General features: G+C 37.1%; 1 protein-coding gene and 3 long non-coding RNA genes across 4 annotated transcripts; 2 read left to right on the forward strand and 2 right to left on the reverse strand.

The window, feature by feature from the left end:
* The first annotated feature begins 233 nt into the window (after positions 1–233).
* LOC148153854 (uncharacterized) lies at positions 234–2,974 on the forward strand. Its single transcript, XM_088016007.1, has 4 exons — positions 234–961; positions 1,068–1,223; positions 1,852–1,944; positions 2,651–2,974. Exons 1-4 carry the CDS (start codon positions 356–358, stop codon positions 2,972–2,974), a joined length of 1,179 nt encoding a protein of 392 aa, XP_087872133.1. The 5' UTR covers positions 234–355.
* An 11,589-nt stretch (positions 2,975–14,563) lies between these two features.
* On the forward strand, positions 14,564–18,222 carry LOC106911538 (uncharacterized). The gene is made up of 4 exons (XR_015766204.1): positions 14,564–15,163; positions 15,837–16,006; positions 16,694–16,745; positions 17,560–18,222. It is a non-coding gene; the product is annotated as an uncharacterized LOC106911538 (long non-coding RNA).
* A 1,784-nt stretch (positions 18,223–20,006) lies between these two features.
* LOC148153855 (uncharacterized) lies at positions 20,007–21,980 on the reverse strand. The gene is made up of 3 exons (XR_015766065.1): positions 21,729–21,980; positions 21,432–21,588; positions 20,007–21,338 (listed from the first exon to the last, which is right to left on the reverse strand). It is a non-coding gene; the product is annotated as an uncharacterized LOC148153855 (long non-coding RNA).
* A 25-nt stretch (positions 21,981–22,005) lies between these two features.
* Positions 22,006–24,664, reverse strand: LOC148153856 (uncharacterized). The gene is made up of 5 exons (XR_015766066.1): positions 24,137–24,664; positions 23,296–23,464; positions 22,578–22,751; positions 22,378–22,470; positions 22,006–22,291 (listed from the first exon to the last, which is right to left on the reverse strand). It is a non-coding gene; the product is annotated as an uncharacterized LOC148153856 (long non-coding RNA).
* Between the last annotated feature and the right edge of the window lie 209 nt (positions 24,665–24,873).

Genomic DNA, 24,873 nt, shown 5'->3' on the forward strand with positions numbered 1-24,873 from the left:
TGAAAAACTGACTCTTCCAAATGGCATACCAGATTCTCTGGATGATCTTCTCAGCAAGGTGAAGGATACCTTTGGTTTAAAGACCAACATCAGACTGCAATATATGGACAAAGACTTTGGTAATGACTTCTTCAACCTCAGCTCAACTTCTGACCTTGAGGACTTGGGAACAGTCAAGGTGATTCAAGAAGAAGCAGTTCAACCTTTTGTTGATGTCATTGAAACAGCTCCATCTTCTTCTGCAGTTCACTCAGATGACAGCAGTTCTTTAGCTTCAAATGACACTATACTCCTCTCCTCCCCTGAATCCTTCTCATCGCGAACCCAACAATGGCCAGCCATCTTTCCCATTCCCATGTTTTCGTATGACACTGAACGTCAGCTACAGAAGGGGAATTCTGAGTATCAGGCAAACAACAAAATATTGACAGTCACCCCACGAATGAAGACTGACATCCTAAATAGATTAGTAGAAGAGATCTACAGATACAGAGCCTATCCAGAGGACGCACAGTTCTGTGTAGTTGCAGAGGCCTTGATTAAAAAACATCCATGTTTAAAAGAGCCTGGTTCATTCAATGGTTGCTATGGTTGGAAACAAAGGCTGAAGTACAAAATGGGAAACTACAGGACTCTACTCAAGTTTCAGGGATGTCCAGAATTGTCTGTTAACGCGCTTAAATCCAAAGCCAGTACTTCAGTGTTTCCCGCTGCAAAAATAAAGAAGCCAAGACGAGCTGAAGCCAATTTCTATCCTTCCTTTCCAGTGGGAGAAACACAAGAAAGTATGGAAAAAGAGAGAATTGAACTCTTGACAGCAATCAAAAGGAGGAACAATGACAAGGTCATTGCGGACAAAATGGCTCATACCTTTGCCTACAGGCGTCAGGAGGTGGTGAATGAAGAACCTGGCATAGAGGATTTCAAGGACAGATGGCCTGCCCTGTTCCAACAGAAAGAGGTAGTAATGCAGATTGAGGATTTTTACTTAGATTTTGGAATGATTGGTCAGTATTTACTTTAAGTCATTTTGTAACATACAAAATAAGTTTTATTTTGTTTCTCAGATTAATGCGGAGTTCCTGAGACTCATGGCTCTTCCCCTTGAGCAGACTTTCTTTGCCCAGTTGGACAGGCTCTCAAGTCAGCTGATTAAAGTCATCAAAGCCAAGGGAGGAGCAACACGTGCAAAAATAGCTGGAATCATGAGAACCTATGATGAGGTATGGATATCACTGATAGGAACACTGGGGGACATTTACCATTTTTAATTTAAAACAAAGAGGTTAAAGTCTAGTTACTTTCAGACTTTTTGTTTTAATTATTAATACTTGATACACTTTGTGCAAAGGTGATATCACTCAAAGAAAAGCAAGTTTAACTGTCTTATGTATTTTTAGTGGATTTAGTTAGTCTGTATTGTGGTTCATTCATGAATTTCATAAAATACACCTTTCTGTCCAACTTGCCAGAAACTAGTGCTATTTGGTACATTTTTTTGAGCTTATTTTAAAATTAAAATTTTTTAAATGTTAGACTTGTATCAATTTTATGCTGCAAGATAAAATACAAACAACAAATGATATTCATTAGTCCTAGTAGATTGTGCTAAGAAAAAGCCTTAACCTCAACAATATAGTCTAGTTTCACAAATTGAGACTTGAAGCATAAATGTGGCAGAGGTGGAATTTGCGTAATTTTGAAGAGCACTATTAAAGCCCGGTTGACATGTGGGCTTCACATTATGGTATTTGTTAGTCCTTTGCTGTTGTGAGCAGCCCGAATATATTACTGTTACATCAGAAATCTTGTCAGAGATATGGAATATTGATAACAATAAATTTTCTCCAGGTGGAGGACATTGGGATTCGAAGGGAATGTGTTCTGAAAGGGCTCATCACCTTTCTTGGAGAGGATCCAGAAGACCTTATTAAGGAATACTGTGTAAGTTTCTTTTAAAGGTTTGAAGCCGCATCTTAACCCATTCAGGAAAATTAAAAGATTCAATGTCAGTTGCTTGTACCTTTTTAAATTATTTCTGGCCTGGCTTTTCTATATTTAAACATCTGTTTTAATACATCAGGCAGATTTGGTGTCAGAATTGTAAATTTAACATGGTTATGTCCTGCTTAAATCCAATAGTGGTGTGCTTTGCTATTCAGCAAAGACCATTATCTAACTTCACTATCAACTTCATTTCCTGTTCACCAATATAACAAACAAGTTAATAAGAATGTTTTAGTCATGCTATTTTCATACCAGCTCCAAAATATCTGATAAGCAACAGAAATATGCATTTTGTGTTGATTTCCAACCTAAGATGACCATTGGCTTGGATTACTATTCTGCTTTGATGTATAATCTATGAATTTGTTTAAGCTAAAGCCTGCAATATGACAAAACACATATAAAGTTACATCATTGTATTATCTTTTCTAAAACCTTAAAAATCACCCTTTGAGTTATTCAATTTTTAATGCAACTTTGAACTTGTAAAATTTATCAAGGATATTTCAGATGCCATAAACGATTCTCTTCAGTTCACAAGCTGTACACTTATACTTAATGCTTGCATTTATAAGGCTTTTATTTTTCAATTGACAGATTAGTTACAGTCTTCAAGTTTAACATATGGTTTATCTTACTACAGGGCAGCTGTGGAGATGATGCCCAGATGGAACTCAAACAACTCACCCTGGCAGTGTTTGTGATTCGGAAGGAGGGAGAGGGATTGAAAGAATCCCCAGAAGACATTGGCATTGTCATTGAGGGAGTGGAGGTGTTGCATGACCTGACTTCAGTTGCCTCAGCATGTGCTCTGCTTCTGGGTTTGATATATGCCCTCAACCTGGCTTATCCGAAGCCTCTGCGCTTCACATTTGAAGTGTTTCAAAAAATCTTCATGCAACTTGACCAACACAAAATGTCTCCTAAAGTTCAGAATTTGTTTGGAAGACTTCAGACCTCTCAGTAAAGACAATTGTATGTTGTGCAAAAGGACAGATTATTTTCTGTCTTTGTTTGAACATGAGGGGGCTGTGTTTTGGAAGCTTAACCTCAAGGGACTGAACTTTTTGAATTTCTTTTGGGACATTGTGCATATTAAAGCCACAGCATTAGTAGGCTGCTGTAGTATTGTTCACAGACACTTTCACAGTGTTTTTTCATATTTTTTTTTCAATTTGGATTAAGCAGTGCTTAATGTTTACTATTCTGTTCTGATGTCAGTTAACTTAAGTATCGGAGATGGTTTAAATGCTGCAAGCCATGACCCCACAACCTTGTTTGAAAGCATGTAGATGTTATTGCTTGTTTTCAGTTTGTTCTTGAAGATGCTAAAAAACAGTCACACGTTACATTTTATGTAAAAACAGTTTAGGGATTGAGAATGTTGATTTCCTTTATTTTAGGAGGACTTGTGGTAAATCTGAAAAACATTTTTTTCAGAGGAATACATCTGGATTCTACAAGCTCACACAGGGATGTCCAAGGTTTGTCCTGGAGAGCCATCAATGTGCAACTGTCAGATGGACTATTTCAATACCACCTTGCTGAATTTACACACCAGCAGACACTCAGCTGAGCAGAGGCATAGTAATGAGCACTTAATTTTATTTGGAGATTGGATTCATCTGAAAGTTGGAGGATGGTAGCTCTCCAGAACTCGACTTGGGGTACCCCATGTTCAGTTTACTAAAAAGCTAACCCAATTAAGCAGACAAGCAAAAGATATGTGTAGTATGTTCAGTGGAAAATGTGTTGTGAAAAATCTGTAAGTTTGTGATTTCACAATAAAATTTAACATTTTCTATTTGTGCAGTGTAGATTTGTTATAACCAAGTTGAATTTTTGGGTAGTGTAAAGGAATTTTACTGCTATTGTAAAAGCTAAAACATACTTTAAAAGTGATTTATATTTAAGCATTATTATAAGTACAAAATATGCATAAACGACTTTGGGGTAGTTTCATTTTTTAAGTTAGAACAACTTAAATTTTTGAGTTGACTTTCTATAAATTTAAGTAAGATGGATTAAAAATTTGTATATGAAATAAAGTAAATAAATTGAGTTAGACTGACCTAAATTTATCAAGTTAAACAAACTAAAAAAATTATGTTGATCCAACTTAATTGAATTACTTGTTACCTACAGAAGTAATTCAATTAAGTTGGATCAACTTTTTTCTTTTTAGAGTGTGGACTATCTGTGAATTTGCAGCTTTACATTCAATTTTCAGCCTTGTTAGTTGTTGGACAGCTCCGAAATGCTGAGCAGCACTAGATCTAGCTGTAATAAGCTGAAATTAGTTGATCTGCTTAAGTTACACACTCTAAAAAGTGTTTTTGGCTGTAGTTCATCTTATGGACTTATTTACATTAATTTAACTTAATTCTTTTGCTTTTGCTATGACAACTTACTTTTTTGTGTTCATTTAACTCAAAACTTACAAATCTTTAACCTGAAGGAACTTTTCACTTTGACTTTACTTAAAACAATTGAGTTCAACGCCAGTTTTGTATCCTAAGTCTGACCAACTCAATTTATTATGATCATCCAACTCAATTCACTAAGTTCTTCCAACTCAATTTGCTAAGTTTTTATAACTTAATTCATAAGGGGGTTTAACATGACAAATTTAAGTCATTCTTACTCAAATCATTTATTTTGTTCTAATAAACATTTAAAATCTCTTTGATTTAATTCTACAGAAAGTCAACTCAAACTTTTAAGAAGTTCCAAACTAAATTTAAATAATCTTTTTACAGTGTCATCTAAATACACAAATCTTTTCCTTAAATAACCTTTTTCACTTTGACTTTACTTGAAATAATTCAGTTTGTGTCCCATGTCTGACACAATGACTCTTACGCTTACAGGGACACATTCCCAGTAAGCGACTGTGGCTCTGTGGATAGAGTAGTCGCCTTGTAATCGGAAGGTTGACGGTTTAACTCCAGCTTCCTCCTGCCGTATGTTAATGTGTCCCCTGGGTACTTAATCTCAAGTTGCCAACCAATCTGAGCATTAAATAAATGTGTTAATATGTGCTTTCAGTGGTCAAAAGTGCTATTTAAGTTTATTTACCATTTTTGAAGTAAACTAAATGATTTGAGTAAGACTGACTTAACAAATTGAGTTGGGTGATTATAATATATTGAATTGGTTAAACTTTAATAAATTTAGTTGGATAAACTTAATTGAATTGCTTGTTACCTACAGAAGCAATTCAATTAAGTTGGTTCAACTTTTTTCTTTTTAGAGTGCAAATGATCAGAAAGCCAGAAGCCAAAAACGCTTTATCTCAGCGAAAGAAGTCAAAAATGGACTATCTGTGAATTTGCAGCTTTACATTCAATTTTCAGCCTTGTTAGTTGTTGGACAGCTCCGAAATGCTGAGCAGCACTAGATCTAGCTGTAATAAGCTGAAATTAGTTGATCTGCTTAAGTTACAAATGATCAGAAAGCCAGAAGCCAAAAACGCTTTATCTCAACGAAAGAAGTCAAAAATGGACTATCTGTGAATTTGCAGCTTTACATTCAATTTTCAGCCTTGTTAGTTGTTGGACAGCTCCGAAATGCTGAGCAGCACTAGATCTAGCTGTAATAAGCTGAAATTAGTTGATCTGCTTAAGTTACAAATGATCAGAAAGCCAGAAGCCAAAAACGCTTTATCTCAGCGAAAGAAGTCAAAAATGGACTATCTGTGAATTTGCAGCTTTACATTCAATTTTCAGCCTTGTTAGTTGTTGGACAGCTCCGAAATGCTGAGCAGCACTAGATCTAGCTGTAATAAGCTGAAATTAGTTGATCTGCTTAAGTTACAAATGATCAGAAAGCCAGAAGCCAAAAACGCTTTATCTCAGCGAAAGAAGTCAAAAATGGACTATCTGTGAATTTGCAGCTTTACATTCAATTTTCAGCCTTGTTAGTTGTTGGACAGCTCCGAAATGCTGAGCAGCACTAGATCTAGCTGTAATAAGCTGAAATTAGTTGATCTGCTTAAGTTACAAATGATCAGAAAGCCAGAAGCCAAAAACGCTTTATCTCAGCGAAAGAAGTCAAAAATGGACTATCTGTGAATTTGCAGCTTTACATTCAATTTTCAGCCTTGTTAGTTGTTGGACAGCTCCGAAATGCTGAGCAGCACTAGATCTAGCTGTAATAAGCTGAAATTAGTTGATCTGCTTAAGTTACAAATGATCAGAAAGCCAGAAGCCAAAAACGCTTTATCTCAGCGAAAGAAGTCAAAAATGGACTATCTGTGAATTTGCAGCTTTACATTCAATTTTCAGCCTTGTTAGTTGTTGGACAGCTCCGAAATGCTGAGCAGCACTAGATCTAGCTGTAATAAGCTGAAATTAGTTGATCTGCTTAAGTTACAAATGATCAGAAAGCCAGAAGCCAAAAACGCTTTATCTCAACGAAAGAAGTCAAAAATGGACTATCTGTGAATTTGCAGCTTTACATTCAATTTTCAGCCTTGTTAGTTGTTGGACAGCTCCGAAATGCTGAGCAGCACTAGATCTAGCTGTAATAAGCTGAAATTAGTTGATCTGCTTAAGTTACAAATGATCAGAAAGCCAGAAGCCAAAAACGCTTTATCTCAGCGAAAGAAGTCAAAAATGGACTATCTGTGAATTTGCAGCTTTACATTCAATTTTCAGCCTTGTTAGTTGTTGGACAGCTCCGAAATGCTGAGCAGCACTAGATCTAGCTGTAATAAGCTGAAATTAGTTGATCTGCTTAAGTTACAAATGATCAGAAAGCCAGAAGCCAAAAACGCTTTATCTCAGCGAAAGAAGTCAAAAATGGACTATCTGTGAATTTGCTGCTTTACATTCAATTTTCAGCCTTGTTGTTGTTGGACAGCTCCGAAATGCTGAGCAGCACTAGATCTGGCTGTAATAACCTGAAATTAGTTGATCTGCTTAAGTTACAAATGATCAGAAAGCCAGAAGCCAAAAACGCTTTATCTCAATGAAAGAAGTCAAAAATGGACTATCTGTGAATTTGCTGCTTTACATTCAATTTTCAGCCTTGTTAGTTGTTGGACAGCTCCGAAATGCTGAGCAGCACTAGATCTAGCTGTAATAAGCTGAAATTAGTTGATCTGCTTAAGTTACAAATGATCAGAAAGCCAGAAGCCAAAAACGCTTTATCTCAGCGAAAGAAGTCAAAAATGGACTATCTGTGAATTTGCAGCTTTACATTCAATTTTCAGCCTTGTTAGTTGTTGGACAGCTCCGAAATGCTGAGCAGCACTAGATCTAGCTGTAATAAGCTGAAATTAGTTGATCTGCATAAGTTACAAATGATCAGAAAGCCAGAAGCCAAAAACGCTTTATCTCAGCGAAAGAAGTCAAAAATGGACTATCTGTGAATTTGCTGCTTTACATTCAATTTTCAGCCTTGTTGTTGTTGGACAGCTCCGAAATGCTGAGCAGCACTAGATCTGGCTGTAATAACCTGAAATTAGTTGATCTGCTTAAGTTACAAATGATCAGAAAGCCAGAAGCCAAAAACGCTTTATCTCAGCGAAAGAAGTCAAAAATGGACTATCTGTGAATTTGCAGCTTTACATTCAATTTTCAGCCTTGTTAGTTGTTGGACAGCTCCGAAATGCTGAGCAGCACTAGATCTAGCTGTAATAAGCTGAAATTAGTTGATCTGCTTAAGTTACAAATGATCAGAAAGCCAGAAGCCAAAAACGCTTTATCTCAGCGAAAGAAGTCAAAAATGGACTATCTGTGAATTTGCAGCTTTACATTCAATTTTCAGCCTTGTTAGTTGTTGGACAGCTCCGAAATGCTGAGCAGCACTAGATCTGGCTGTAATAAGCTGAAATTAGTTGATCTGCTTAAGTTACAAATGATCAGACAGCCAGAAGCCAAAAACGCTTTATCTCAACGAAAGAAGTCAAAAATGGACTATCTGTGAATTTGCAGCTTTACATTCAATTTTCAGCCTTGTTAGTTGTTGGACAGCTCCGAAATGCTGAGCAGCACTAGATCTAGCTGTAATAAGCTGAAATTAGTTGATCTGCTTAAGTTACAAATGATCAGAAAGCCAGAAGCCAAAAACGCTTTATCTCAGCGAAAGAAGTCAAAAATGGACTATCTGTGAATTTGCAGCTTTACATTCAATTTTCAGCCTTGTTAGTTGTTGGACAGCTCCGAAATGCTGAGCAGCACTAGATCTAGCTGTAATAAGCTGAAATTAGTTGATCTGCATAAGTTACAAATGATCAGAAAGCCAGAAGCCAAAAACGCTTTATCTCAGCGAAAGAAGTCAAAAATGGACTATCTGTGAATTTGCTGCTTTACATTCAATTTTCAGCCTTGTTGTTGTTGGACAGCTCCGAAATGCTGAGCAGCACTAGATCTGGCTGTAATAACCTGAAATTAGTTGATCTGCTTAAGTTACAAATGATCAGAAAGCCAGAAGCCAAAAACGCTTTATCTCAGCGAAAGAAGTCAAAAATGGACTATCTGTGAATTTGCAGCTTTACATTCAATTTTCAGCCTTGTTAGTTGTTGGACAGCTCCGAAATGCTGAGCAGCACTAGATCTAGCTGTAATAAGCTGAAATTAGTTGATCTGCTTAAGTTACAAATGATCAGAAAGCCAGAAGCCAAAAACGCTTTATCTCAGCGAAAGAAGTCAAAAATGGACTATCTGTGAATTTGCAGCTTTACATTCAATTTTCAGCCTTGTTAGTTGTTGGACAGCTCCGAAATGCTGAGCAGCACTAGATCTGGCTGTAATAACCTGAAATTAGTTGATCTGCTTAAGTTACAAATGATCAGAAAGCCAGAAGCCAAAAACGCTTTATCTCAACGAAAGAAGTCAAAAATGGACTATCTGTGAATTTGCAGCTTTACATTCAATTTTCAGCCTTGTTAGTTGTTGGACAGCTCCGAAATGCTGAGCAGCACTAGATCTAGCTGTAATAAGCTGAAATTAGTTGATCTGCTTCAGTTACAAATGATCAGAAAGCCAGAAGCCAAAAACGCTTTATCTCAGCGAAAGAAGTCAAAAATGGACTATCTGTGAATTTGCAGCTTTACATTCAATTTTCAGCCTTGTTAGTTGTTGGACAGCTCCGAAATGCTGAGCAGCACTAGATCTAGCTGTAATAAGCTGAAATTAGTTGATCTGCTTAAGTTACAAATGATCAGAAAGCCAGAAGCCAAAAACGCTTTATCTCAACGAAAGAAGTCAAAAATGGACTATCTGTGAATTTGCAGCTTTACATTCAATTTTCAGCCTTGTTAGTTGTTGGACAGCTCCGAAATGCTGAGCAGCACTAGATCTAGCTGTAATAAGCTGAAATTAGTTGATCTGCTTAAGTTACAAATGATCAGAAAGCCAGAAGCCAAAAACGCTTTATCTCAGCGAAAGAAGTCAAAAATGGACTATCTGTGAATTTGCTGCTTTACATTCAATTTTCAGCCTTGTTAGTTGTTGGACAGCTCCGAAATGCTGAGCAGCACTAGATCTGGCTGTAATAACCTGAAATTAGTTGATCTGCTTAAGTTACAAATGATCAGAAAGCCAGAAGCCAAAAACGCTTTATCTCAACGAAAGAAGTCAAAAATGGACTATCTGTGAATTTGCAGCTTTACATTCAATTTTCAGCCTTGTTAGTTGTTGGACAGCTCCGAAATGCTGAGCAGCACTAGATCTAGCTGTAATAAGCTGAAATTAGTTGATCTGCTTAAGTTACAAATGATCAGAAAGCCAGAAGCCAAAAACGCTTTATCTCAGCGAAAGAAGTCAAAAATGGACTATCTGTGAATTTGCAGCTTTACATTCAATTTTCAGCCTTGTTAGTTGTTGGACAGCTCCGAAATGCTGAGCAGCACTAGATCTAGCTGTAATAAGCTGAAATTAGTTGATCTGCATAAGTTACAAATGATCAGAAAGCCAGAAGCCAAAAACGCTTTATCTCAGCGAAAGAAGTCAAAAATGGACTATCTGTGAATTTGCTGCTTTACATTCAATTTTCAGCCTTGTTGTTGTTGGACAGCTCCGAAATGCTGAGCAGCACTAGATCTGGCTGTAATAACCTGAAATTAGTTGATCTGCTTAAGTTACAAATGATCAGAAAGCAAGAAGCCAAAAACGCTTTATCTCAACGAAAGAAGTCAAAAATGGACTATCTGTGAATTTGCAGCTTTACATTCAATTTTCAGCCTTGTTAGTTGTTGGACAGCTCCGAAATGCTGAGCAGCACTAGATCTAGCTGTAATAAGCTGAAATTAGTTGATCTGCTTAAGTTACAAATGATCAGAAAGCCAGAAGCCAAAAACGCTTTATCTCAGCGAAAGAAGTCAAAAATGGACTATCTGTGAATTTGCAGCTTTACATTCAATTTTCAGCCTTGTTAGTTGTTGGACAGCTCCGAAATGCTGAGCAGCACTAGATCTAGCTGTAATAAGCTGAAATTAGTTGATCTGCTTAAGTTACAAATGATCAGAAAGCCAGAAGCCAAAAACGCTTTATCTCAGCGAAAGAAGTCAAAAATGGACTATCTGTGAATTTGCAGCTTTACATTCAATTTTCAGCCTTGTTAGTTGTTGGACAGCTCCGAAATGCTGAGCAGCACTAGATCTAGCTGTAATAAGCTGAAATTAGTTGATCTGCTTAAGTTACAAATGATCAGAAAGCCAGAAGCCAAAAACGCTTTATCTCAGCGAAAGAAGTCAAAAATGGACTATCTGTGAATTTGCTGCTTTACATTCAATTTTCAGCCTTGTTAGTTGTTGGACAGCTCCGAAATGCTGAGCAGCACTAGATCTGGCTGTAATAACCTGAAATTAGTTGATCTGCTTAAGTTACAAATGATCAGAAAGCCAGAAGCCAAAAACGCTTTATCTCAGCGAAAGAAGTCAAAAATGGACTATCTGTGAATTTGCAGCTTTACATTCAATTTTCAGCCTTGTTAGTTGTTGGACAGCTCCGAAATGCTGAGCAGCACTAGATCTAGCTGTAATAAGCTGAAATTAGTTGATCTGCTTAAGTTACAAATGATCAGAAAGCCAGAAGCCAAAAACGCTTTATCTCAGCGAAAGAAGTCAAAAATGGACTATCTGTGAATTTGCAGCTTTACATTCAATTTTCAGCCTTGTTAGTTGTTGGACAGCTCCGAAATGCTGAGCAGCACTAGATCTAGCTGTAATAAGCTGAAATTAGTTGATCTGCTTAAGTTACAAATGATCAGAAAGCCAGAAGCCAAAAACGCTTTATCTCAGCGAAAGAAGTCAAAAATGGACTATCTGTGAATTTGCTGCTTTACATTCAATTTTCAGCCTTGTTAGTTGTTGGACAGCTCCGAAATGCTGAGCAGCACTAGATCTGGTTGTAATAACCTGAAATTAGTTGATCTGCTTAAGTTACAAATGATCAGAAAGCCAGAAGCCAAAAACGCTTTATCTCAACGAAAGAAGTCAAAAATGGACTATCTGTGAATTTGCAGCTTTACATTCAATTTTCAGCCTTGTTAGTTGTTGGACAGCTCCGAAATGCTGAGCAGCACTAGATCTAGCTGTAATAAGCTGAAATTAGTTGATCTGCTTAAGTTACAAATGATCAGAAAGCCAGAAGCCAAAAACGCTTTATCTCAGCGAAAGAAGTCAAAAATGGACTATCTGTGAATTTGCTGCTTTACATTCAATTTTCAGCCTTGTTAGTTGTTGGACAGCTCCGAAATGCTGAGCAGCACTAGATCTGGCTGTAATAAGCTGAAATTAGTTGATCTGCTTAAGTTACAAATGATCAGAAAGCCAGAAGCCAAAAACGCTTTATCTCAGCGAAAGAAGTCAAAAATGGACTATCTGTGAATTTGCAGCTTTACATTCAATTTTCAGCCTTGTTAGTTGTTGGACAGCTCCGAAATGCTGAGCAGCACTAGATCTAGCTGTAATAAGCTGAAATTAGTTGATCTGCTTAAGTTACAAATGATCAGAAAGCCAGAAGCCAAAAACGCTTTATCTCAGCGAAAGAAGTCAAAAATGGACTATCTGTGAATTTGCTGCTTTACATTCAATTTTCAGCCTTGTTAGTTGTTGGACAGCTCCGAAATGCTGAGCAGCACTAGATCTGGCTGTAATAACCTGAAATTAGTTGATCTGCTTAAGTTACAAATGATCAGAAAGCCAGAAGCCAAAAACGCTTTATCTCAACGAAAGAAGTCAAAAATGGACTATCTGTGAATTTGCAGCTTTACATTCAATTTTCAGCCTTGTTAGTTGTTGGACAGCTCCGAAATGCTGAGCAGCACTAGATCTAGCTGTAATAAGCTGAAATTAGTTGATCTGCTTAAGTTACAAATGATCAGAAAGCCAGAAGCCAAAAACGCTTTATCTCAGCGAAAGAAGTCAAAAATGGACTATCTGTGAATTTGCAGCTTTACATTCAATTTTCAGCCTTGTTAGTTGTTGGACAGCTCCGAAATGCTGAGCAGCACTAGATCTAGCTGTAATAAGCTGAAATTAGTTGATCTGCATAAGTTACAAATGATCAGAAAGCCAGAAGCCAAAAACGCTTTATCTCAGCGAAAGAAGTCAAAAATGGACTATCTGTGAATTTGCTGCTTTACATTCAATTTTCAGCCTTGTTGTTGTTGGACAGCTCCGAAATGCTGAGCAGCACTAGATCTGGCTGTAATAACCTGAAATTAGTTGATCTGCTTAAGTTACAAATGATCAGAAAGCAAGAAGCCAAAAACGCTTTATCTCAACGAAAGAAGTCAAAAATGGACTATCTGTGAATTTGCAGCTTTACATTCAATTTTCAGCCTTGTTAGTTGTTGGACAGCTCCGAAATGCTGAGCAGCACTAGATCTAGCTGTAATAAGCTGAAATTAGTTGATCTGCTTAAGTTACAAATGATCAGAAAGCCAGAAGCCAAAAACGCTTTATCTCAGCGAAAGAAGTCAAAAATGGACTATCTGTGAATTTGCAGCTTTACATTCAATTTTCAGCCTTGTTAGTTGTTGGACAGCTCCGAAATGCTGAGCAGCACTAGATCTAGCTGTAATAAGCTGAAATTAGTTGATCTGCTTAAGTTACAAATGATCAGAAAGCCAGAAGCCAAAAACGCTTTATCTCAGCGAAAGAAGTCAAAAATGGACTATCTGTGAATTTGCAGCTTTACATTCAATTTTCAGCCTTGTTAGTTGTTGGACAGCTCCGAAATGCTGAGCAGCACTAGATCTAGCTGTAATAAGCTGAAATTAGTTGATCTGCTTAAGTTACAAATGATCAGAAAGCCAGAAGCCAAAAACGCTTTATCTCAGCGAAAGAAGTCAAAAATGGACTATCTGTGAATTTGCTGCTTTACATTCAATTTTCAGCCTTGTTAGTTGTTGGACAGCTCCGAAATGCTGAGCAGCACTAGATCTGGCTGTAATAACCTGAAATTAGTTGATCTGCTTAAGTTACAAATGATCAGAAAGCCAGAAGCCAAAAACGCTTTATCTCAGCGAAAGAAGTCAAAAATGGACTATCTGTGAATTTGCAGCTTTACATTCAATTTTCAGCCTTGTTAGTTGTTGGACAGCTCCGAAATGCTGAGCAGCACTAGATCTAGCTGTAATAAGCTGAAATTAGTTGATCTGCTTAAGTTACAAATGATCAGAAAGCCAGAAGCCAAAAACGCTTTATCTCAGCGAAAGAAGTCAAAAATGGACTATCTGTGAATTTGCAGCTTTACATTCAATTTTCAGCCTTGTTAGTTGTTGGACAGCTCCGAAATGCTGAGCAGCACTAGATCTAGCTGTAATAAGCTGAAATTAGTTGATCTGCTTAAGTTACAAATGATCAGAAAGCCAGAAGCCAAAAACGCTTTATCTCAGCGAAAGAAGTCAAAAATGGACTATCTGTGAATTTGCTGCTTTACATTCAATTTTCAGCCTTGTTAGTTGTTGGACAGCTCCGAAATGCTGAGCAGCACTAGATCTGGTTGTAATAACCTGAAATTAGTTGATCTGCTTAAGTTACAAATGATCAGAAAGCCAGAAGCCAAAAACGCTTTATCTCAACGAAAGAAGTCAAAAATGGACTATCTGTGAATTTGCAGCTTTACATTCAATTTTCAGCCTTGTTAGTTGTTGGACAGCTCCGAAATGCTGAGCAGCACTAGATCTAGCTGTAATAAGCTGAAATTAGTTGATCTGCTTAAGTTACAAATGATCAGAAAGCCAGAAGCCAAAAACGCTTTATCTCAGCGAAAGAAGTCAAAAATGGACTATCTGTGAATTTGCTGCTTTACATTCAATTTTCAGCCTTGTTAGTTGTTGGACAGCTCCGAAATGCTGAGCAGCACTAGATCTGGCTGTAATAACCTGAAATTAGTTGATCTGCTTAAGTTACAAATGATCAGAAAGCCAGAAGCCAAAAACGCTTTATCTCAGCGAAAGAAGTCAAAAATGGACTATCTGTGAATTTGCAGCTTTACATTCAATTTTCAGCCTTGTTAGTTGTTGGACAGCTCCGAAATGCTGAGCAGCACTAGATCTAGCTGTAATAAGCTGAAATTAGTTGATCTGCTTAAGTTACAAATGATCCAACACATTCTCACTCCCAACTCGTCACATATTGACGCTTGGGCAGGTACCCTCGGCGTCACATATTGACGCCGAGGGTACCCCCTTGGCGTCAATATGTGACGCGAAGGGTTCTCTCATTGAATGCTGTACCGTTCCCTAAGCGTCCGATACTGACGATTTAGGAACGAATAAGATGACGTGTCTATTCTATTTTTTTAAAAACCTTTATTTACAATTTATGTGCTAGTTTGTACAGGATATTAAGAATATTTACTGCAAATACATGTCAGACGTATCGGTCACAATACTTTAATTCGGTATTTAAAAATAACTCCGTAAAATATAAAACCGGAGGAGTTTTGTTGTGCTTGTTCTTAGCTTGATTTAAAAGCCTTAAAAAAAAAAAAAAAAAAAAAAAACTATTTTTGAGTATGATATCAATGATTTACACCAAATAAATTTAAGAAAAATTAAGATGTGTTTTCGTTTGTGATTGCATGCAAACTGTTCTGTAAACCTTTTAATATGTTTGATTGAAATAAAAATAAGGACGGATCCCACAAAAACCCAAGAAGAATAAGCTGACGTCATCATATGCGACACTTACACTCCGGTGAGTAGAAATCTGCATCTGTCAAAATGTTTTTGTACTCTAAAACCAAAAATAACTCCAAAGTGTGACGTTATAAAATTACTGATGGTAGTTTTAGGACTTAATGGCAGTAGGACTGTGATGCGAATGGTTGAAGACACGTTTGTAACATTTTTTTTTTGCCGGAAAATATACGGTGGAAGCTAGCTAAATTAGCCTCTTGGAGGCTAATTGTTCCTGTACACTGTACCTGTGCTTAATACGTTTAATTAGCCGCGATAAAGTCACATAATAATGTTTATAGTCATGCTTGTTGTTGCCACTTTGTAATATTGGAGGGTTGCTAAAAACATCAGTGTCCCTAGGCTGTGATGATCTTTAATGTTCTGATCCCTGTCTGAATACACTGATTGCAGCTATAGGTCATTTACTTGAATTAAAAATGATCTTGCGTCAGTACAGGCAAATTTCTTTCCTCCTGTCTGTTATTTATTGCTGTTGCAAGCCAGATGAAGATAAGTAAAGAGCTGAGAACCTGATCTTTGAACAGACAGAGAACATAGCTGAGGAGCAGCCTGGGATGCTTACTGAGGAGCATCCAATGATGACACCAGAGAACCAGGAAGAGACTGTGATAGTGCTTGATTTGCTTGATTTGGTTCCTGTTTCTCATCCTGTTGTCCCATCCTCTCAGTCTTTTCAGAAGAAGAAAAGACCCAGAAGCATCTCTCCAGCTGCCTCTCCTCCTACTCCGTCATCTCTCCGTGCCCCCCCCCCTGCCCGTAGATCAGCAACATCTGCATTCATGTCACCTGCTGACCATGCTGTCTCCTTAAGTCAGGGTAGACTATAAGAAGAGAAAGCGTAAGTTTTGTTTTCTTTACATTCATCCATTTTCTTACACCCTTGTCCCTATTGTGGTCGGGAGTGTTGCTAAGGTACACCCAGGACAGGTTGCCAGTCTGTTGCAGGGCAACACAGAAACAGACAGAACACACAACCATGCACACGCACACACACACACACACACACACACACACACACACACACACACACACACACACACACACACACACACACACACTCACACCTAGGGAGAATTTAGAGAAACCAATTAACCTGACAGTCATGTTTCTGGACTGTGGGAGGAAGCCGGAGAACCCGGAAAGAACCCACCATGCAGAGGGAGAACATGCAGAAAGACCTCAGGCCGAGAATCGAACCCAGAACAAAACTGAACTCGTGACTTAAGGAGTCCAGCCCTAAAATGTCAAAATTCTCACAGAAACAGAAAACCTATAGAGACCCTTTGTAAGCAAAGACAACTTGTTTTGGGCTTTGTTTCCATTTATGTGGCCAGTGTAAAGTGGTTAAAGTTAATGTTAAACTAATTTGAGAAAATGTGTAAATCCATGTAAAGAAGAGTAAAGTTTAGAAGGATTATAAAATATGACAGTCACCACACTAGTTTTCAGTTTTCAAGTGTACACGCTTTGACTTCATTTCTTCTTTTGTTTTTAAAATTGTTTTTTTCCTTTTCTTGTTATTTAGGTTGGTGGAAATGTAGTACCCAAAATCAATCCCTGGGCGTAGAACTAATGCGGTAAGTCTAAAAGTTTAACTGATCCACCCTGTGACAGTACATCCCCACCCCAGTCAAACATGCCAAGATACACTGAGAGACATTGCCACGTGTGGAGTAGATGGGGGGGGGAGGGGTGATAAGGGAGGCAGTGGTCTGCAAAAAATAACCACAGTTGTTTACTTATAAACTTTGTGGCTTTAATTACTGACCTACCAGACTCCTTTTCTGTCTTTATATTTGTCTTTATTTTTTTATGAGGACAAAAACGGGCATTACAACAGGAATCAGTAATACTTATACCACATAAGTCACAACATCTTTGGGTGAAACAAATTCATACAAAAAGTCAGCATTTGCACAGAAACAGAATTATAGAACTCCAAATATCGAAATTAGGCCGTTTATTAGCAAAGGAATGCTGATTTTGATGTTTGGACTTTTTAAAGGTGATTCATCACTTATTATTTAACACTGTGCCTTTTATAATTAATATAAGCCACACATTTAATCTGAAACTGTCACTTTTTTTCTGTTTTAATTTTTAGACTTTTCTAAGAAACTGAAGCACTATGAGAGATTTTCATTGTTTGTGTAGTGGTAGAAATGACTGCAGTCAGTTTATCATTTAACACTTAATAAGTCAAGATAATATTGTATATTTAGGACAAAACAGGATGTAAGTACTAGCTGGCATTTGGGTGGATGTAGGCATAGAAAATATTTTGGCTACATTACCTCCTCTTAAAGTCAGGTATACATCTTAGAAAGAAAGATTTGTGAACCTTACACCACAAAAAATCCACATCCTGATTTTATTGTTGTTCTTTTCTAGCGGAAAAATCTGGGATGACACCTGGGAACCTGCAAGTAAATCCTCATGTTGCTGTCCACCAAGTGCCATTTCCTTCAGACAGCGAACAAGTCCTTCCATGATGTTGCCTTTTCTTTTTTGCATTACAAAGTATTAATTTCTTTTCTTTTTTTTTACTGCAGTTTGACCATTTTACAAAGTTCTCTGTGTAATATTGTTTTCCGCCATTCACTGAAATGAATGTTATGGTTGTAATATATGTAAGCTTATGTTGGGCTGTTTACTTACACATTTTTGTCAAGTTCTGTTAAAGACTAAGTGAGGCTGATTGAGTCACTGCATCAGGCAGGTATTGTGCCTGTATTAAGTCTTGAAATTTAGAACAGAATTGTTTGTAGATTTTGTTCAGTAAATATGACCTAAAGTCTTAAAAACTTTAAACATGGTATTGTACACACTTCTTTTTGAGTGTTTTTAATGTTGATGTACAAAGTAAAGTCTATAAAAATACATAAGAAAATAAGCACAACTTGATTTTAATATAACTAATTAGAAGTGTTTTTTTTAACTCAAAAAGCTATTATTTTAATATTATCTTTTTTGTGTCATGGATTTTGTCAATCAAGACTGTATTTGCAAAATGTTATAATAAAATTGCTTTCAAATGCAGTACTTATTTTTAAACACAGCAACTTTAAGTGAAGTTATTGATGAAGAGCATGATAAAAATACATTGTAATGTCCAGATCAACTGACTGTATTAGAACAACACATTTTAATAAACCTATGTCACAAATGCCATACACAATTTTGAAGAACACACAAAATATAAATTTGCATTTATATATATATATATCTGTAGATATATATCAGGACAGGTATATCTATATATAGATATATCTATTTATATAGATATATCTATACATAGATATATCTGTAGATATATATCAGGACAGGTATATCTATATATAGATATATCTGTAGATATATATCAGGACAGGTATATCTATATATAGATAGATCTAGATATAGATATATCTATATAAATATATCTATATCTAGATATATCTATCTAGATATATAAATGCAAATGTATATTTTGTGTGTTTAAAATTGTGTATGGCATTTGTGACAGATAGATAGATAGACTTTTTATAAGCATCCCAGCTCTGCATAGTTAGTTCTAGAAATTATTGTACGGCTGATCGGCGGGAATCTGAAATGGAACGCAGCCATCGTACGGCAGACTGATTAAGAGAAGAAAGGAACACTATCAGCACGTTGTGGGAGGTGGGGGGTAATAAGGTTTTCAATAAGATGACAGCCGTATTTGTCTGTAGCCAAATAAGATCAAGGTCAACGATACACTCAGAAATGTTACTTCAAAATGTAGTGAAACTGTTCGTTTGATACAGAAAGAGTCATGATGGGATTTATAAAGACTTTTTCCCTGACAAGCTGGCCGTCATTGTAGGCTGGTCAAGTTTGCCCTGTGTGTTGTCTTTAAGGCATGACGCAAGGTGTAACAGATTCGTTTCCTACACACTTGTAGAACTGTGTGAAGCTATTATGTGTTTTATTCAGTGTGATCATTATTTACACATAAAAAAAGTTTTATGGAAAAGTATTTTGAATAGCATGTTTACCTGTCTAAGGTTAATTATTTAAGTTAAAGTTTGCAGCTTATTTTGTGTATGAAGGAAACCCAGATTGAAACCCAGAAACATTACAGTTTAGTAAATTAATATTGAATCAGTTTGAGTCTACTGTAATTTAAACTACATTAGTATAGTAATCTAAATTATGTTTGATTGACATAGTGCTTTTCTCCTAGAGAAACACTATGTTAAACTGTATAAAAACAATCTAGGGTTAGATTGGGGTTAGGGTTAACCCTAACTCCATCACTAATCTCAAATTGAGTGGTAGAGATGGCTTAATCTTCAAATGCTTTATCAAAGTAATGGTTCAAAGATGCATTTTCTCTAGAATTGAGCTCTGTAGCCCGACTCTAAATCTGTTCTAGTGGAAAAAGAATGATCTGCCTCTGTGGTTCATTTCATCATTTCATAAGCTTGCAGAGAAAAGGCATAAAGAGAATGTAAGTTAAGTTGTGTCCATCTAATTATTGTAGTTGAAATAGAGGTCTACCCCTTTTGGTTTGTAAATGCATCCAAATACCAAGTTAATGTTAAGATTATTTCACTAAGTTGGGACGCTCTGTTTTAAAAAAGAAGTTAGGTCCAAATCTGAAGCATTTCAACTAAATGACACCGACAGCAAGTTCTACCAAACCTTAGTCGGCTTCCTTTTTCACCTGTCAACTGCTGAACCTAGACATGCATGAATAACACTAGGTCTACAGGTCCTTCTCAAAAAATTAGCATATTGTGAAAAAGTTCATAATTTTCCATAATGTAATGATAAAAATTAAACTGTCATATATTTTAGATTCATTGCACACCAACTGAAATATTTCAGTTCTTTTATTGTTTTAATACTGATGATTTTGGCATACAGCTCATGAAAACCCAAAATCCCTGTCTCAAAAAATTTGCATATTTCATCCGACCAATAAAAGAAATGTGTTTTAATACCAAAGAAGTCAACCTTCAAATAATCGTGTTCAGTTATGCACTCAGTACTTGGTCAGGAATCCTTTTGCAGCCTTCAATGCAGCGTGGAGGCAATCAGCCTGTGGCTCTGCTGAGGTGTCATGGAGGCCCAGGATGCTTCGATAGCAACTCATCCAGAGTTTTGGGTCTTGCGTCTCTCAACTTTCTCTTCACAATATCCCACAGATTCTCTCTGGGGTTCAGGTCAGGAGAGTTGGCAGTTGACAAGTACTGAAATTTTATTTAACTTATTTCTTTTTAATAAAGACACTGACAGACAAACTGAACAGCATTCAATTGACCAAGGATAAGAAATTGTTCCACCAGTACACACTTTGTGTATTCTTTGGATTAAGAAATAAGTCAGAGCTGCACATATTAATAAAAAAAGAAAAGAAAAGTAGAAGATCCAAAAATATGTCTTCGTTATGTTAGATACTACAGAATCACTGGGACTGCTTAACGTAGCATTGTAGCCATTTAACTGCTCAACATAAGCACAAGTGTTATTACTCCACTTGAAGTAAAAATAGCAAAACTATTAAATTAACTACAATTTCTCTTATTACCTAGAAAATACACTAGATGTGCAGAAACATAAGTGAAAAAGAAACACACTCAATGACATGCATGTGGAAGTAATTACAGCTCTAGTAAGCCCTTTTAGAAAGTACAAAGGCACAAACAAATTAACTATTTAAAAAAAAGAATCAACAAAATAAAACACTGCCCATTTGGAAACATGAAAGCACAAGAACAAATTGTAAGGTGTCTCTTTGTGACTTATGAGCAAACTATATATATATGACTATTATCAGTCACTACTGCAGTCGTCGTCAAAGGTAACGCTCTCTGCTCCTGACAAAGTCTGTAGATCGGGGTGTCCAAAGTTGGTCCTAGTGGCCCGGCATCCTGCATGTTTTATTCTCTCCCTGGTGGTAGAAACAACCTTTTCAGCTTGTCAATGTTCTTAGGCCTTCTAACGAGCCATCATTTGATGCAGGTGTGTTAAACCAGGGAGAGAACTAAAACATGCAGGATGCCGGGCCTCCAGGACCCACTTTGGGCTCCCCAGCTGTAGATAATACTCTGTTGCCTGCAGCTTCATCTGTTGGTGCTGCAGCTCTCTGAGGATGGTGCTCTGGAGACCTCTTGGACCTTCGTCAGTTAGGTCACAGGACAAACCTTTAAAGTTGAACATAAATAAAAATCCAAAATTTAGATGCTTTTACTTTCGGTATGATTATGCGTTACTTAAAAACATACTTTTTAATTTACCTCCCGATAACAGGTGGGAAACTCCTTTAGAGTGTCTTCATAGGATGACAGAGATTTCCAACGATGGTCCATCAACAAGGATCCTCTTTTCCTCTTCCAGTCTCTTTACCATCATGATGTCATCGATTGCCCTTGTTCTTGTGTGAAGACTGAGAGTCTGAAATGCATTTATGAAAAGGACAAATCAACTCATTAAAAGTTTAAATTTGTAAGTTGAGGTCAACACCTGGAGTATCTAGTAACATTATCTGTCAGGTATGATGACAGTATAAAACATATTAGTGTATGTTTACTTACCCCTGTGTGATTGTTGCCATGGCAATGTTGTGTCACCGGACAGGATCTCTTCCAAAGACATAACTTCTGTGTCTGTATCAGTCTTCAAGTGACCAACATCTTCTAAAACCAATGCTAAGATGTTTTCTCCTTTCTGATCTAACGATGAGCCTTGGCACAAGCTTTGTCCATCTGTGTCTGAACAAACAACATCAACTGTGTCAAAGATGTTTATGCAGTATGTACCAGCAAGGTTATACAATGCCTGGTCAGTGTTCCTTACTGAACATGGCTTTGCCATGGAAAATTGAGAGAAATGGCTTCATTTTAAGCAGGTGTTGGAGCTCAGGACAGCTTTTTGTTAGTTTTCAAGATATGGCCAGTACTTACATGTTACATCCATGGAAAAAAGTGATTGTCTGTTGGCCAGCCTTTGATGAAAGAACAAAGCTTATGCAAATATCTCATACTATCTCGAAGAGCACTAAGCAGCACTCCATGTCTACACACCGCTAGCTCCAAGCCTCCTCACCCAGTTTGCTGCTGGATCTGTGAGAGATCTCCCTGGCTGCCCACCACAAAATCTAGAATGCATACAATTCAGTCAGGCAAGCTGTTATTACAGGCTAAAAGGTTACTGTTATTATACATTTACAATCTGCAGTCTTACATTTTTGGTTGATTTGTGATACAGTCCACAAATGTTCCTATGTTTTCATCCTTGGCAATGAAAAGGTCCTGAAATATAGCCTGTTCCTCCAATCTGAAAACAAAGCAATAAAATACACTTCATGAGGTGTTATAGTCCAAAGGTAGTGAACATCACTAACATATACAAAGAATTGTTATATTTCACACATTTTACAATACCTTGCTGCATTCTTTAAATGGTAATACTTGCAATTTCCATCCACTGAAACTGAAAGCACATCTGGGGTACAAGCTTGACACTTGAAGGGATCCTTCCTTAACATTTTATCCAACTCATATATTATGGCTTCCCGCTCAAAAATCATTTCAGGAAGCTGTCAGCCAAGATCTTAACTGTGATTTAAAATGAGAGATAAAAAAAGAAAACATAAAATAGGACATAGGTGTCCAAATACAAGGCATCAAGAATAGGTTAGGTGTCTTTCAAGTTTTAGGTGTTTCTCTGGGACAAAACATCTCACTCAATTAATGTTGATGTTACCAGGACTTCATATGATCTGAATGCAGAATGAATGAGGTGGCACCTCAGCCATTTGATTCAAGTGTGTTTAACCAGTTCCACCAAAATGTTGAATAACATAACCACTCAAGAATAGAGTCAGACGGCCCTTCTGGGATATGTACGTCAAAGTACTCACACAGCCAAAGTTGACAGTTATTTAAATTTTGATAATATCGTTTTTTTATATTATGGTTTTGAGTCATTCAAAGAATTGTTATTCATACCATTGAGCATGACCACAGTGACTGCCTGTCCTGGTTTGATCCTCAAACATTCTGATGGACAATCAAATTCTAACTGGGATCTTCACAGGTACGAATCGTGCTAAAGAGGTTGACATGTTGGATGCATGAATTTAAAGAAAACAAAACTTACGCTTTCTCTTCTTATAGTCTACCCTGACTTAAGGAGACAGCATGGTCAGCAGGTGACATGAATGCAGATGTTGCTGATCTACGGGCAGGGGGGGGGCACGGAGAGATGACGGAGTGGGAGGAGAGGCAGCTGGAGAGATGCTTCTGGGTCTTTTCTTCTTCTGAAAAGACTGAGAGGATGGGACAACAGGATGAGAAACAGGAACCAAATCAAGCAAATCAAGCACTATCACAGTCTCTTCCTGGTTCTCTGGTGTCATCATTGGATGCTCCTCAGTAAGCATCCCAGGCTGCTCCTCAGCTATGTTCTCTGTCTGTTCAAAGATCAGGTTCTCAGCTCTTTACTTCTCTTCATCTGGCTTGCAACAGCAATAAATAACAGACAGGAGGAAAGAAATTTGCCTGTACTGACGCAAGATCATTTTTAATTCAAGTAAATGACCTATAGCTGCAATCAGTGTATTCAGACAGGGATCAGAACATTAAAGATCATCACAGCCTAGGGACACTGATGTTTTTAGCAACCCTCCAATATTACAAAGTGGCAACAACAAGCATGACTATAAACATTATTATGTGACTTTATCGCGGCTAATTAAACGTATTAAGCACAGGTACAGTGTACAGGAACAATTAGCCTCCAAGAGGCTAATTTAGCTAGCTTCCACCGTATATTTTCCGGCAAAAAAAAATGTTACAAACGTGTCTTCAACCATTCGCATCACAGTCCTACTGCCATTAAGTCCTAAACCTACCATCAGTAATTTTATAACGTCACACTTTGGAGTTATTTTTGGTTTTAGAGTACAAAAACATTTTGACAGATGCAGATTTCTACTCACCGGAGTGTAAGTGTCGCATATGATGACGTCAGCTTATTCTTCTTCTTGGGTTTTTGTGGGATCCGTCCTTATTTTTATTTCAATCAAACATATTAAAAGGTTTACAGAACAGTTTGCATGCAATCACAAACGAAAACACATCTTAATTTTTCTTAAATTTATTTGGTGTAAATCATTGATATCATACTCAAAAATAGTTTTTTTTTTTTTTTTTTTTTTTTTTTTTTTTTAAGGCTTTTAAATCAAGCTAAGAACAAGCACAACAAAACTCCTCCGGTTTTATATTTTACGGAGTTATTTTTAAATACCGAATTAAAGTATTGTGACCGATACGTCTGACATGTATTTGCAGTAAATATTCTTAATATCCTGTACAAACTAGCACATAAATTGTAAATAAAGGTTTTTAAAAAAATAGAATAGACACGTCATCTTATTCGTTCCTAAGTCGTCAGTATCGGACGCTTAGGGAACGGTACAGCATTCAATGAGAGAACCCTTCGCGTCACATATTGACGCCAAGGGTATCCCTTGGCACATATTGACGCCATATTGACGCCATATTGACGCCAATATGTGCCAAGGATACCCTTGGCACATATTGACGCCAAGGGTATCCCCTTGGCGTCAATATGTGATGCGAAGGGTTCTCTCATTGAATGCTGTACCGTTCCCTAAGCGTCCGATACTGACGACTTAGGAACGAATAAGATGACGTGTCTATTCTATTTTTTTTA

This window comes from Poecilia mexicana, unplaced genomic scaffold (assembly GCF_051168715.1).
Source record: "Poecilia mexicana isolate PSO_F unplaced genomic scaffold, ASM5116871v1 scaffold_18, whole genome shotgun sequence".
In the NCBI taxonomy this organism is placed as follows: Eukaryota; Metazoa; Chordata; class Actinopteri; order Cyprinodontiformes; family Poeciliidae; genus Poecilia; species Poecilia mexicana.